The sequence below is a fragment of the Pinus tabuliformis genome, chromosome X (genome assembly GCF_031772625.1).
Source record: "Pinus tabuliformis cultivar Carrire ecotype Pingquan chromosome X, CPIR1, whole genome shotgun sequence".
NCBI classification, from domain to species: domain Eukaryota; kingdom Viridiplantae; phylum Streptophyta; class Pinopsida; order Pinales; family Pinaceae; genus Pinus; species Pinus tabuliformis.
The window spans coordinates 395,030,779-395,043,573 of record NC_142308.1 but is presented as its reverse complement, the minus strand read 5'-3'; the positions used below and the strand labels follow the sequence as shown (position 1 = coordinate 395,043,573).

The following is a 12,795-nucleotide window of genomic DNA, read 5'->3' as shown; positions in this document are numbered from 1 at the left end:
AGATCTTTTATTAATATTACAATGAGAAGAGGGCCCTTCAAAGTTCTCAACTATACTTCAAGGAGAGTCCTCACAATAATTGCTTGAAACTTGGACACTAGACCTCCTTTCCTGAGAAAGTAGTGACAAGATCTCACAAAATTTATGCAAGGGGAGCAAGGTGTGAGTTTCCTCCAAATGCCCACGGCTTAAAGAGAAAAATGGGCAGCCCTTAGTGAACTAGACTTGGCCAAAATAAGCCTCAAAAGGGCTCACGACATCCTTGGAAATCGAACCCCCAACACTTGCCAAAGGTCCCGCGAACACTTGTTAGATGTTGCGGGAAGTTGCTCTTCAAAATCTGCCACACAAGAGTTAGCAAACAATCCAAACAATGGCTGCAAAATAAGTTAAATATTAATGGAAAAATCAGCAAGATAAAATGTATATGTACAATTATAATTTACAAAAGGATAAGCTAAAGAGTGAGAGTAAACTCTCGTCTTTGCTTAGCCATCTTCAAGCTCTTAGATAGCAAATAAAAGAAATGAAGTACAATGTTCTTTTAAAAGAGATTTAAATTTAGAATTTCTCGGCTTGTATACAAGCTATGTGCCGAAATCCCTGCAAAACCACTATGTAAGAAAAGACTATGAAGGTTCAAAAAACAAATGAGAACTCCTTTAAGAATGTATCAAGAGTGGGTTGGTCATTCCAAAGACTTCCCCTCATGCTTGATTCTGCAATCCCAACAAGATGTTCCCTCTACAAAACTTCAATCAATAATTAGTTCCATATAGATTTAGCAATAAACAATGATAAGAAACTCTAGAGATTTATTTAAAACCAAGTAGAGCATTCTATATCTAGAGCATACTTCTAAATCAAATGTGAATGCAAGATAGCTCTACATTAACAAATCTACAAAAACATATGGAAACAAATTAGATCAAAACATGAGTAAAAGGAATTATACCAATGCTCAACAATTCATCACACTCAAAAAGGAGGAACACCTCATGAATGAAACCCCAAAGTCTTTATTGATATTTCTGAAAGTGTACAAGGCAGTAGCGCTTCCGCAAGCACAATTGCTAGTAACAATATGATGCAATGTGAGAGCCCATAGCTCTATTATATAGAGAGTTGGGAGCAAATCCCAATGAAGAATTACAATGACAAATGGCATTGGAGCCAATCCCAATGTAGAAGTGATTAAACAAGTGGCATGAGGTGACAATCCCAAAGATAAATTCGAATTTGTTGAATGGAACTCCAATGCCAAGTGTAAAAATCGAATTCTGGCAAGTAGACATCATTTTATTTTTCCCTTATGTGCCAAATTCGAATTTTATGGTGGAATGACAAGTGTATATGGGTGGTAATCCATGTGGGGACAATTTCCCACAAAAATCTCCACCAAATATTTTCCCAAATCCTCCCAAATGTGCATTAACTTCACAAATTCGAATTTCCAAGCAGCTTTTTCATTTAATGACAGAAATTCGATTTTATTTGAGCACATGTCATTTCCTTGATTTTAGGAGTCCACATCACCTTGGGACTTCACTTTAACTCCCCCATAATTTTCCACCTCATTTCCACGACATTTAGAATGTGTGGATATTTATTTTTCTCCATTTATTTAATTTCTGGCTTAATTAATTGCCAGATTTGCCACTAAACTTAGGAATAGTGGGTTTTGAGGGTCCAAAACACATTATTAACCCCTCAAAGTGTGTCAGAGTAGAAAATTGAGGGTGAGAGGTGTACTTTTGATTAATCCCGACTCTCTCCGTTTGAGCTATCTCCTAAGTTAGCTAAGGGGGGTGGTCCCTTCTCTGAGTTCCCTGCCACCAACCACACCTTGTGGGGTTGAAGGCTTTTCTCACTAATTTGTAGGTAGGTGTAGGCGGCAGGGTCAACAGTGTCAAAGCACGCTTGAAGAAAATTCATTGAGATCACCCCCACGAAGACACCTATGATGAAGTTCATGAGCAGAATTAACGAAGATGGCAGAGACCTAAAAGAATGTTAGGGTTTGAAGGAAACCCTAGGAAACCTTTGTTCTTAGAATAGAAGTTAGGGTTTGGGAGAAACCCTCGGAATGGCCTTGGATATGGTAAAGGCCTACAACAATGGAACTCACGTAACTTCTTGATATGATATGATTGGTGAGAAGCCCATCATAGATTCAGAAAACCCTAGGAGAAGTGTATGCTACAAATTCAATGGTCGTCATATGCATTGATGGATTGGACTTGGTTGTCGATGAGATTGATAAAGGATATACGTGGTACTCATGAAGATTTATGTATTTTGAAGACGATATTGACATATGGTTGATGGGCAGTGGCGACTCTTGGAGACATCATCATGAGGGAGCTAAGAGCATCCTACAAATCCTCGTTAAAGATAAGTACTTTCAAAGTTCATGTTATTTCTTTATGGCACTACTCTTGTTTAGACTTACTATTCTGGACTATTGTTCATTCTTCTTGCATTAACACTTGAATGATTTTGTCACTAACTTTTTGGATGAGAACGTGATCCATCTTTAGGATCATCAAGATGCAGAGTAATGCAGAAAGAGTTAGCTACAAGAGGGAGTTGGTGCAGGACAATGAAGGAACCACTCTCATATCTAGAGAAGAAAGACAGACCTGCTTCATCACCAGGTACACTTTCATTATGTCTATTTACTTTGCTACAATTACTCTTGCTCTTGTTATGGGATCAACAAGTACATCTAATGAATATGAGGAACAAGTCCTCTATATCGAGATTGAGAAGGATGTAGAGGCATCCCTTGATTACAATGATAAATGGACAAGATCTCAGACCTTGAAGAAAGGATTCCAGTTTCCCAGGTTGATATCTATGATTGAGGAGGCTTCCAATTCAGAGGGATCAGACTATCATGCTACGAAGAGATGTTCTAAGATGAAGGATGAGAAGCGATATGTTTTTCATGCAAGGAACATTTGAGATGTCAAGATGTTGTAGTGTCAGATGCTTCCACGATATCAAGCTCAACAATCATAAGAAATATATCCTCAGAGAGAGAGGACTATGATAAGATCCTAGTACCTGTTGCCGAATGCTCTGTCATCAGAAGTTTGTGAAGTTGGCTTCCTTCTATACTTAAGGAAGAAGTGTACTTGGAGCTACCTCAAGACTTTGAGGCACATGAGATGAGATTCATGATTACAGATATAAGAAAGTCCCATATGAACTCAAGCAAGCCCTCTGGTCTTGGCATACTTAGATTGATGGTCATCTAATGCGGACACCAACCTCTCTTCAAGGTTGAAGGTATGTCTTTAATATTTGGTTTCATATATGTTAGCAATTTATTTTTGACAAGAATAGATCATCTTTGAGCCCTGGTGATCCACATTTTGAGATTGAAAGTTATCTAGAAAATGATGAGGACTTCCTTGAGGGGAGAATGTTGACAAAGGCTTGGCATGATCATTTACACTGAAGTAGTTGAAACAGACTCAGATTCAGATTTGATGGACCCCATGATGAGCTACCAGTCAAATGAATTCTTGCTTTGCAGCATGAGCCAGATATGTATATTGGATATCTATATGAAATTGGAGAGTTGTTTGAGCATGTGTTGAACATGTGTTGAACATGACTATAATATACTTTGATAATATGAGTGGGATTTGACTCTTAGAGAATCCTGTGTTTTATGACTGATCCAAGCATTTTGAGAATAGATATCACTATTTTGGATATGATGCAGAGGGAGCAATGAGACTCTGATATTGATTTGATGTGGAATTGAAGAAATGAGGCTTCTGCAGATGAGAAGATAGAAGACATTCTTACCAAGCCTTTGCTAAAAATGGAAGTTCTTGGTCTTCAGATAGCAGCTTGGACTGGTGGATGTGACCATCCCGAGAAAGGGTCACGGCTGATCGAGAACACTGAGCTATTCTCTCCCCCCCTGTTTGAGCTCCCTGGGAGAGGAATTGAGCCAGAGAGCTCCTGGGGTTGAGGGAACTCTGGACAATAGGATGTTTGATCCTTGTCATTTATGGCAAGTTGAGTACCCTACCTATTATCACTGTAGGGTGTACATGATCCTTGTCATTTATGACAAGTTGGGCAATCCTTCCCTACCATCAAGTCTGGGACTTCATAGAGTATACCCCAGTATGCATCCTACCAACAAGCTAGGCTTGTCATGATTGCCACCCATCTGGCCAATGGGCGAGGAGAGACTTATGTGTGTGTGATCCTTACCTCTGGTAAGTTAGGTACCCTCCCCAAGTTAGTGGATACAGGTGTTCTACCACTTAATTCTTGAGGTTCACGTTGGGAAGATCAATAGATTATTGTGTACTCCTTGTCACCTATGACAAGTTGGGTATCCTGTCTATTCTCAGACAATAGGATAGAGTGTGATACTTACATCTCATGGTAAGTGGTATCATGCCTATTGTCGATTGGATATATAGGGTGGTAGATTAATCTCATATATGGTGGTAGTCAGAGCTCCCTTATGATGATTCTTTTTCTTTATATAAGAGACATCATTGTTCAGCAGATGATCAAAGTGGAGACATGTTGAGACGAGATGTGATTAGATGGATATCTTGCTAATGCAGTTGAGATGAGGTCATGGAACTTGACTTGGACACTAGTAGGATTTGGAAGATCTAATCGATCTCCCCTACTGCCGATTGTGGATTATTATTCTTCTTCTATGAGACGAGATGAGACATGAGGCAGCAGACTTGTACATCCGAAATGAGACTTTTTGATGCAAATGGAAATTCCTCCCTAGCTGAGAGGGAGTTTTGAAATTTGGGCAGCTATGGGATGAATTTCCCCAAAGGGAAACCCTAAGACCACAAGGATAGCCCATCTCTCCCCAAAAGGAAATTCAAATTAGATAAAGAAATATTATTTAATATTTGGGCAAGTAATTGTTAAAAATATATATGTTAAAAAAAGGAATTTTAAATTCTCCCTCCAAGTTACAAAGTTTGCCTCTCCATAAGTAAGGGTTACGTTGAGGCACTCCATCAATTAATATAAATAAGGATTAATGGAAGCACATTCAATACATCGATTGAAAAAGGCTCTCGCATCATATATCTCTATGGTCTGCATGATATTCAACGATTCGTATCTTTCGCTCGCATCTTTCTATAGCTCAGATATCTTTGAGATTCTAATGTTCAGTGGTTCATGTATATACTCAGTGAAAAGCTCACATTTGTTTTCTATGGATCATAACTCTTCGTAGAGGATGGTATAAACCACAGATTCACACTTTAATTCTTTTTGGAATTCATCCTGGTCTCTTCTTGAGTGCACTTGCCAACCAGCTCATCAAATGTCCAGAATTTGTCATTGTTGCTTATAGTTATAATGAATTTCTCCCAAATAGGAGGAAGACCTTGAAGGGCAATGAGTACCAGCTCTCTGTCAGACTTAGATTCTCCAGCTGTCGAGAATTGATCCTTGAGTTGTGATAATCTCATCAAGTATGATTGCACAGTCTCCCTTGTTTATCTTGATGTCTTTGATTTTATTTTTCAAGGAGAGAACATGATTCAAATTGTTGAGCTCGTACATCCCAACCAGCTTATCATAGATATCCTTAGACTTCTTCAACTTAGAAATATAAGTAAGCAAATGATCTCTCAAAGCATCAATAATTATTTTCTTGGCTTTGATCTCACATTTCTTGTACTTGGCCTTGATAGCAGCAGAAGCATTTTCCAGAGGCCCAATAACTTTTCCTTCCACATATTCCAAGACATCATTTTCATCCAAGGTCACTTCTAACCTGGTCTTCCAAGCAGCAAAATTTGATAAGTCATTCACCTTCTCTCCCTCCTTGAAGTATGAGGTAGACATCTTGACCAAGTCAAATTAGCTTCTTCAAATGTCTTCAAAGGTGATTGTTTGTCTCTTGTCTCCTTGGGCTTGTCCTCACCTCAGCGCTAATACCATGTTAATTTTCCAGTGTTCTATGCTTAGCACATCGCTTATTACAAATCTTCTTTAATTAGCAGTCACTTTTATCCAATAGATTCAATCTTCCAGCAACAATAAGCAATTGTAGATAGGACAGTAAACCATTGCACAATAGAAGACAGACAAGAATGATACAAACACAGTATTTGGTCAGAGACCAAGGAAAAACCCCACAATCGGAAAATTCTTTCAAAATTCTTCTTCTATTAGATTGTCATCAAATGTTCAGCAAAGAGATACAATATTCCAATTCTTCAACAATGAGTCGGAGTCAAACCTTTGACTATCCAAAATTCAACCAACCAATATCCAATCCATTGATGAGTCCAAAAGTCAAATCTGCAATTCTGGTCAAAGTCAACAGCAATAGCAGCAGTCCTATTCAGTCAACAGTCAACAGTGCTGCAAATCAACTGAGTCAACAGTCAAAAGGTGTGGCATTCTTTGCTGGTCAAAGTCCAGTCAAAATTCTGCCCATACAAATTCGGTCAAAGTCAACCTTTGACCTGCATAAACCCTAGTTGCAAGACTGCAGAAATGCTGGACAAATGGCCCAGAAAAGTTTGCTCAAACTGTCCCTGAACTCAGCCTCCCAAAACAGATCCAAACCCATTCAAACCAAGTCAAAACATGCCAAGTTAACAATGGTCAAGGTGCCAAAATGCAAGTCAAACTTGGTCAACAGAATTCCCTCTCCTCACATGTGTGAGGTCAGACCCTGCAATTTCAGACTTGTACGAACCAATCAGATCAAGAGAGATGTGCGTGATGATGCTCCAAAGTGATGTGACATGTGGTCTATTTGTACATGTCTTTGGAGGTCAAATTAGCTTGCCCAGGCCGACTTGAACTTTTGTGCACATGTGGGTTTCTCACCAAAAATAGTATTTTTCCTTGACCAAATTAAATTCTTCCAAGGGCTAGGAGGGGCTTCTCTGGATGAGGAGGGTTCCCAATGGAGGGAATTTGTCCGTCAGCTGCCAAATTAAAATTTCAAAATCATTGGATCAGGAAAATGACTTGCAATTAGTTCTCTTCCTGGGACATGATATTGCCCTGACTGTTGTAAATTTTGATATTACTTGTTGGGGCTGATAAACCACAGGAATGCTCAGGCATTTGCAAATGTAACTTTATTTCCCTTATAAATAAAATTACTACTTTTCTTCCTTGGAAAAAGAAAGGTGGAACGTGGTAACGCTAAATAATATGAGTGGTTAAAACTTAATACAAGTGTGCCACTTTATTGTGGGTATGTGGCCATGTGTAACATTTACTGTTGAGGTTATGGGCTAGGTGGTTGAACCACCTAGGATTATTATAAATATGCAAGAGTGACATGATATGTATGAGTTGTATCACTCCAGCATTGACAATGATGATTTTTATTTATCAACTCTCTCCACCGTTATATGTGTAAAAACATGCACCCTGATTTCCTATAGATTTTTAGGCAAACTCACAATTTTAATGAAATTATGAGAGAGATTGACAGTTATGAATACCACAGCGCAAGGGAAAAATCAATGTGAAAGGCTCGGGAAGAGGTATGTGCAATATGAGACAACATTCCACCAGCTGTGCTCTCAACATCTTATGGGAGTGATCCAGTGCTAACTCCTTGATGTATTACGTTGCATGTGGAAGATCTTTTCTTTCTATGAGGAAGTGGCCATCATTTCAATTCTAATTACAATATGGTTAAAACATTAGCAGAAAAGAAAAAGGTTGAGGGTATGGAGAAGGTAAGGAATTGGCTAGGATAAGACTAGCAAAATAGAAAATTAAGTTGGAGAAGGAAAAAATCCAAACATGAGCTGACTTATATTTGAAAAAAAAAATCAAGATATGAAAAACACATTGAAAAGGGGATCAGGGAAATTAATAATAACGATGCAATGACTATTGCCAATGGTGACACCAGTAGCATCAATACCAAAGGGATAGAAATATACCCTTAGAAGTACTCCATAAATAAAACTACCGACAGATTTTAAAAATGCATATATCCTGAGTGTGGTGCTCGAGGATAGTTGAAGGGGTATAAGTTACTCAAAATATTGATGTAAACTCCTATCATTCTTTTAGTGCATTCTGTTATTTAGTGCCATTTGACCTATTGGCAATTTCATGAGATGCACATATTGTTGATAAAGTTAATATGTGCTCAATAGTTTTACATGGACACCATAAAGTTAAGTTGGAAGATCATTAGTAGGCAGTCAAATATTAGGGAGTTTGAATTAGTTGTGGGTTGGCCAATTGCCTCTAGTCCTCACATACACACAGGATCTTGGCATGTATAATAGGCCCTCCCTTATCAAATTGAGTTGGCCAATTGCCTCTAGTCCTCACATACACACAGGATCTTGGCGTGTATAATAGGTCCTCCTTTATCAAATTGAGTTATCATCACCAGTAAAGGCATTGTTGATATTATTGTGCTTCACACCTCCATACTATTGATCACTAGTACATATGTATAGACTACTGTGATGATTAATAAACATAATGCCACCCTTCATGTTCTCATGAGTATTGCTATTACTCTAGATTCATTATAATCCACAATCAACAAATGCTTCAAATAAGTCTGAAAAAGGCATATGTGTTTAGAGTAACTTTAGACACACTTTTGTTCTGAATTCAAATAAGAAATACTATTTGTGACCTAGGTCCTATAGTTCATCAATACAAGACTCAAGTATTACTTCACAATTCAAAACATTTTTGCTTCCTTCAACACAAGAACTCGGTCAAACAATACACCAAAACTCATGCTTATGTTTATTTTGACCAAATATTTCTAGCACTTCCACCAAAGTATCTTCTCATCCCCATAAATGGAAACCCTTGCATTCGTAAGTCCAAAATAGATTTGAAATGTGTGTTGGTGCATATGGAGAAAATAAAGTAAAAATTGAAAATGAAGTAATATTTCATGGTAACATGTCAATTTCTTGAGCACTTGAAAAGGAAACAATGCATAGTTGATTGATGTTACCATTTTACACAATTCACAGAGACACAAATATATAAAGAGAAGGACACAACTTTATAGCCAATACGAAGATGAAAAAAGGCATTACATTAAAATTTTCTTTTATCTAATATCACATTTGAAGACCATAAAGAAGTTGCTAAACTTCATTGCATTTATATATAATTATCAAAAAAAAAAAACCAAGCCTACCTAACTGCAAAAGCAACAAGTAACCCAGGTAAGAGGATGTCTCCAAAGCCAATCAGATCATAGCCGCCCCAAGGATCATGAAAATGAGGGATTTTTAAGAGCATGGGAATGCTTTCACCACCTGACTTATCACCACGTGCAACCTAAAATAGAAGAAACAAATAATCTGAATTCACATTATAATAACACACATATGAATTTAGTCTAAAAAGGTGATACACTTCACTAATTCCCACTCTTTCCATACATTAGACTATCTTATTTACACCTTGTTTTCCTCTGTTAAAAGGCAACACATATCAGGAAAAGAAAAGACAATCAAGAAATGCAAGAAAAGACAAAGTGAAAATTGAAAGTAGAAAGGAAGTCTAACCAAGCATGGATTAGACAAACAAAATTAAAACAGAATCAGTACCAGCATGTAAATTATTAACTCAATAATTCAACTTATATATTAAATGTTCTAGCAAGGGATCAAACACAATTATAGAGCATATGACAAAAGAAGCAATCTTGAGGTTTCCTAATTTAGGACATAAGCAAAAATTTCTAAGTCTATTCGTTAGAAATTTTATCTGTATTCTTCTAGGTTATTTCTTCTACTTGTTAAATTCGAACAAGTTATTTAAAACATATAAATAACGAAATAAACACAATACAGTCTCAACATCTACAGGTCAAAATCGATTGAAGAGATCTCTTGCAATTGAGGGGTAGGGATAGCAGCTTCCGAAGATGGAGATTCTCAGCGGGAGATACATCAGCAGAGAGAGGCAGAGAGTGATCCAGTAGCCTTGACGCAGAGGTTGACGCAAGGCCAGAAGGGCCACACAGAAGCAACGCAGAGGGAGAAAGAGAAAGTTGAAAATCAGAGCAGAGGGTCAGTTTCAGCGACCGGAAGCCGGGGTGTGAGACTGAAAGGCTGAGAGCAGTGACTCTAGGCTACTAATCGATTCCCCAATTGGGTGACGCTGTACCTAAGAGGGTTGACGTTGGGGCAGCGTAGAGGCAGCACAGAGATAGTGCAGGGCCTGCCACAGACACCTCATCCAACAGCAGGAACAGCCAACAGTTTTTCACAGTGATTGTGTGAGGTAATCTCACAAATCTTTTGCCAGTGTTTCTCTCTGTAACTGAATAACCCAATGAGGTATTAAGTGATGTATTCAGAATTTGCTATTGCTTAATAATAATAAACCCTCAAAGCTACTACACCGGTTTTCCCGCATTGGATTTTTCCGGGGACTTTTGTCCAAAAATTACTATGGCCCATGTGTTTGTATTTCCTTGCTCAGTTTCTATGTTTCAGAATCATATTTAATTTGGTGTAGACTGCTTCAGTAATTTGCTTCGATATTTCATGAAGAAATCTGAACTAAGTTTGTAACATAATTTACAATCTAAGAGAAGTAGATTCAGCTGGTTGCAGTAGGATTACTGAGATTGTTAGATCTAGGAATTTTCACAAACACATCTTGATCTTGAACACTAGAACTAGAAGATGTACTCACGAATGGGTTGAAGTCTTAACATTGAATATCCCTAGAGCAAATTCAATGTTAACAGGACCTTTCATGGTCCTATACATGTCAAAAGTTTTTTATCCCTTCCCAGACTAACCCACATAGGTATTTGCAATGTATTTTCCTCCTAAACAACAAATTGGAATTAATTCTCTGGAAATGTGACATTTTCACCTCTATTTATATTTTCCAAGATTAGAGACCGCAAATATGCATGAGGGAAAGATGACTTCTAGTGGGGTTGTGGGAGAGGGCCACACATCGCCCTCTAAGCGCAGGAACATTTTGCAAAGTTGAATGTTCTAGATTGCATGTGTATCCATTTTGGGTTATTTTACTACCAAGCAAACCTCCTTATATAATTTCCCAGTGAAAAATCAAATTTTAGGGAATCTTGACACTTGTAAGGTAAAAATTCTGCAAAATGACACTAAAATTCCCTGACTGGAAATGTCACTGTTTGGAGCTTTTAATGGACAGATTTGGAGCATGCCCTTAAAGGGTTGAGCACAAAGACCCTTCAAATAGTAAAGTCCCACTTCAGCGTCATGATCAATACAAGGAAGAGGCATCAAAAGACCTCTATGAAGGAAGTTCTCATGTTTAAATAAGGCAAAGCACCCCTTTGAAGCTTCCATTTAATGATGGTAGATTCGTCCATAATACAAGAGGCTCCAAAGGGGAGCAAAAGGTCAAATTAAACATAACTTTAAGTCATGTTTAGGTCAGGCCTGACATAATGGATAAAAGGAATATAAGATGAACCTTAATGAAGAAAAAGATAATTTAATGAGGATTGCCCATGAGGAGAGAGAGTAGGTGCTCTAGGGTTAAAGGAGACCCTAGGAGGTGCACCCTAGCATTAGAAGCCTCCACATGGCATGTTAGAGAGGCCTTTGGAAGAAGCACCCCAATTAGGACTTATTTGACGTAGAAGAATATAACTATCAATAGGTGCAATGGCCAATGAAACATGCTTGGAAGTGTGGGAGATCCCCTCCGAGCTTAGTTGAGGATGTTCTACAAGGAAAATTAAGGGGCATTGCAATGTCAAGTTCTTCATCATTCTTTTATTTTTCTTGGCTTGAATTAACTACTCAAAATTACTTGCACAAATTGATCCGTAAATTGTCGTAGACATTCCACTGAGCAGTTCATCACAACAGATATGATATTATATTAAAAAATCTGAAATTCTACACTATTACAATTTTATTAAACTTCAAGATCTGTAGATCTAACTGTAATTAGTGAATACATGCGAATGGAAATTATGCAGAAAAATAGAGAATGACAAAATAAGCTCACACACACATAAGACACAAAATATGCTTTCGAAAAACCCTTTCGAGAGAAAACCCAGCTAGAAGGTGAGGTCGCTTTGCTCTCTTTCTCTGTCTAGAAATATCGTTGCAGGTGCAAAGAAGTGAGGCCTATCGCTTGTTGGCTACTATAGTGCACAAATCCCCCTTGTGAAAATTCAGAAACCCTGAATCCTACTGCGACAACTGATTAAGTTTCTTCTATTTGTTAAATAACTTGAACAAATTATTTACTACATTCTACGGTAAATATCGAAACTAATACACTGCAGCCTTCACAAATACAATACTACGGAAGAAAAATAATGTTGGAAGAATAGAATCACACACACATAAATAACACTATTATTTTTGGACCAATGTCCCCTGGAAAACCCAACTTGGGAAAACCAGTGCAGTAGCTGAGGGTTTTATTTTTTACGCAATAGTAAATCTGAGTACAAATCTATGAAAACTCAAATCTATCTTTCCATACAGAGAAATCAATGACAAGAGATCTAGTGAGAAAGATCTCACTCCCACCAGTGATCCGACACTAACCTTGGCTCAAGATAAGCTGCCCCTTGTTGCCTCTGCACAACCTTTGCACAGCCTCCGCGTCAGCCTACACAAATCTACGTCCCACAACTCGGACCAACATCTCTCTCACTAACTGATCAGCTTCTATTTGGAAAATCTATCCTCCTGGCCTCCGAGCTCCCACTTCGACTGCTGGCACTGAATTTCGACTTCTCATCAACGACAAAGATTAAAACATAATTGACGGCTAAGA

At 38.0% G+C, this 12,795-nt stretch overlaps 1 protein-coding gene across 4 annotated transcripts in view; it reads right to left on the bottom strand.

The window, feature by feature from the left end:
• SPPL3 (SIGNAL PEPTIDE PEPTIDASE-LIKE 3) overlaps positions 1 to 12,795 on the bottom strand; it is a 303,499-nt gene that overhangs the window by 106,758 nt on the left and 183,946 nt on the right. For all 4 annotated transcript variants that reach the window (XM_089446401.1, XM_089446402.1, XM_089446399.1 and 1 more), the window contains exon 11: positions 9,179 to 9,321. In XM_089446401.1, coding sequence (XP_089302527.1) covers positions 9,179 to 9,321 — 143 coding nt within the window. The remainder of the gene's footprint in view (positions 1 to 9,178; positions 9,322 to 12,795) is intronic.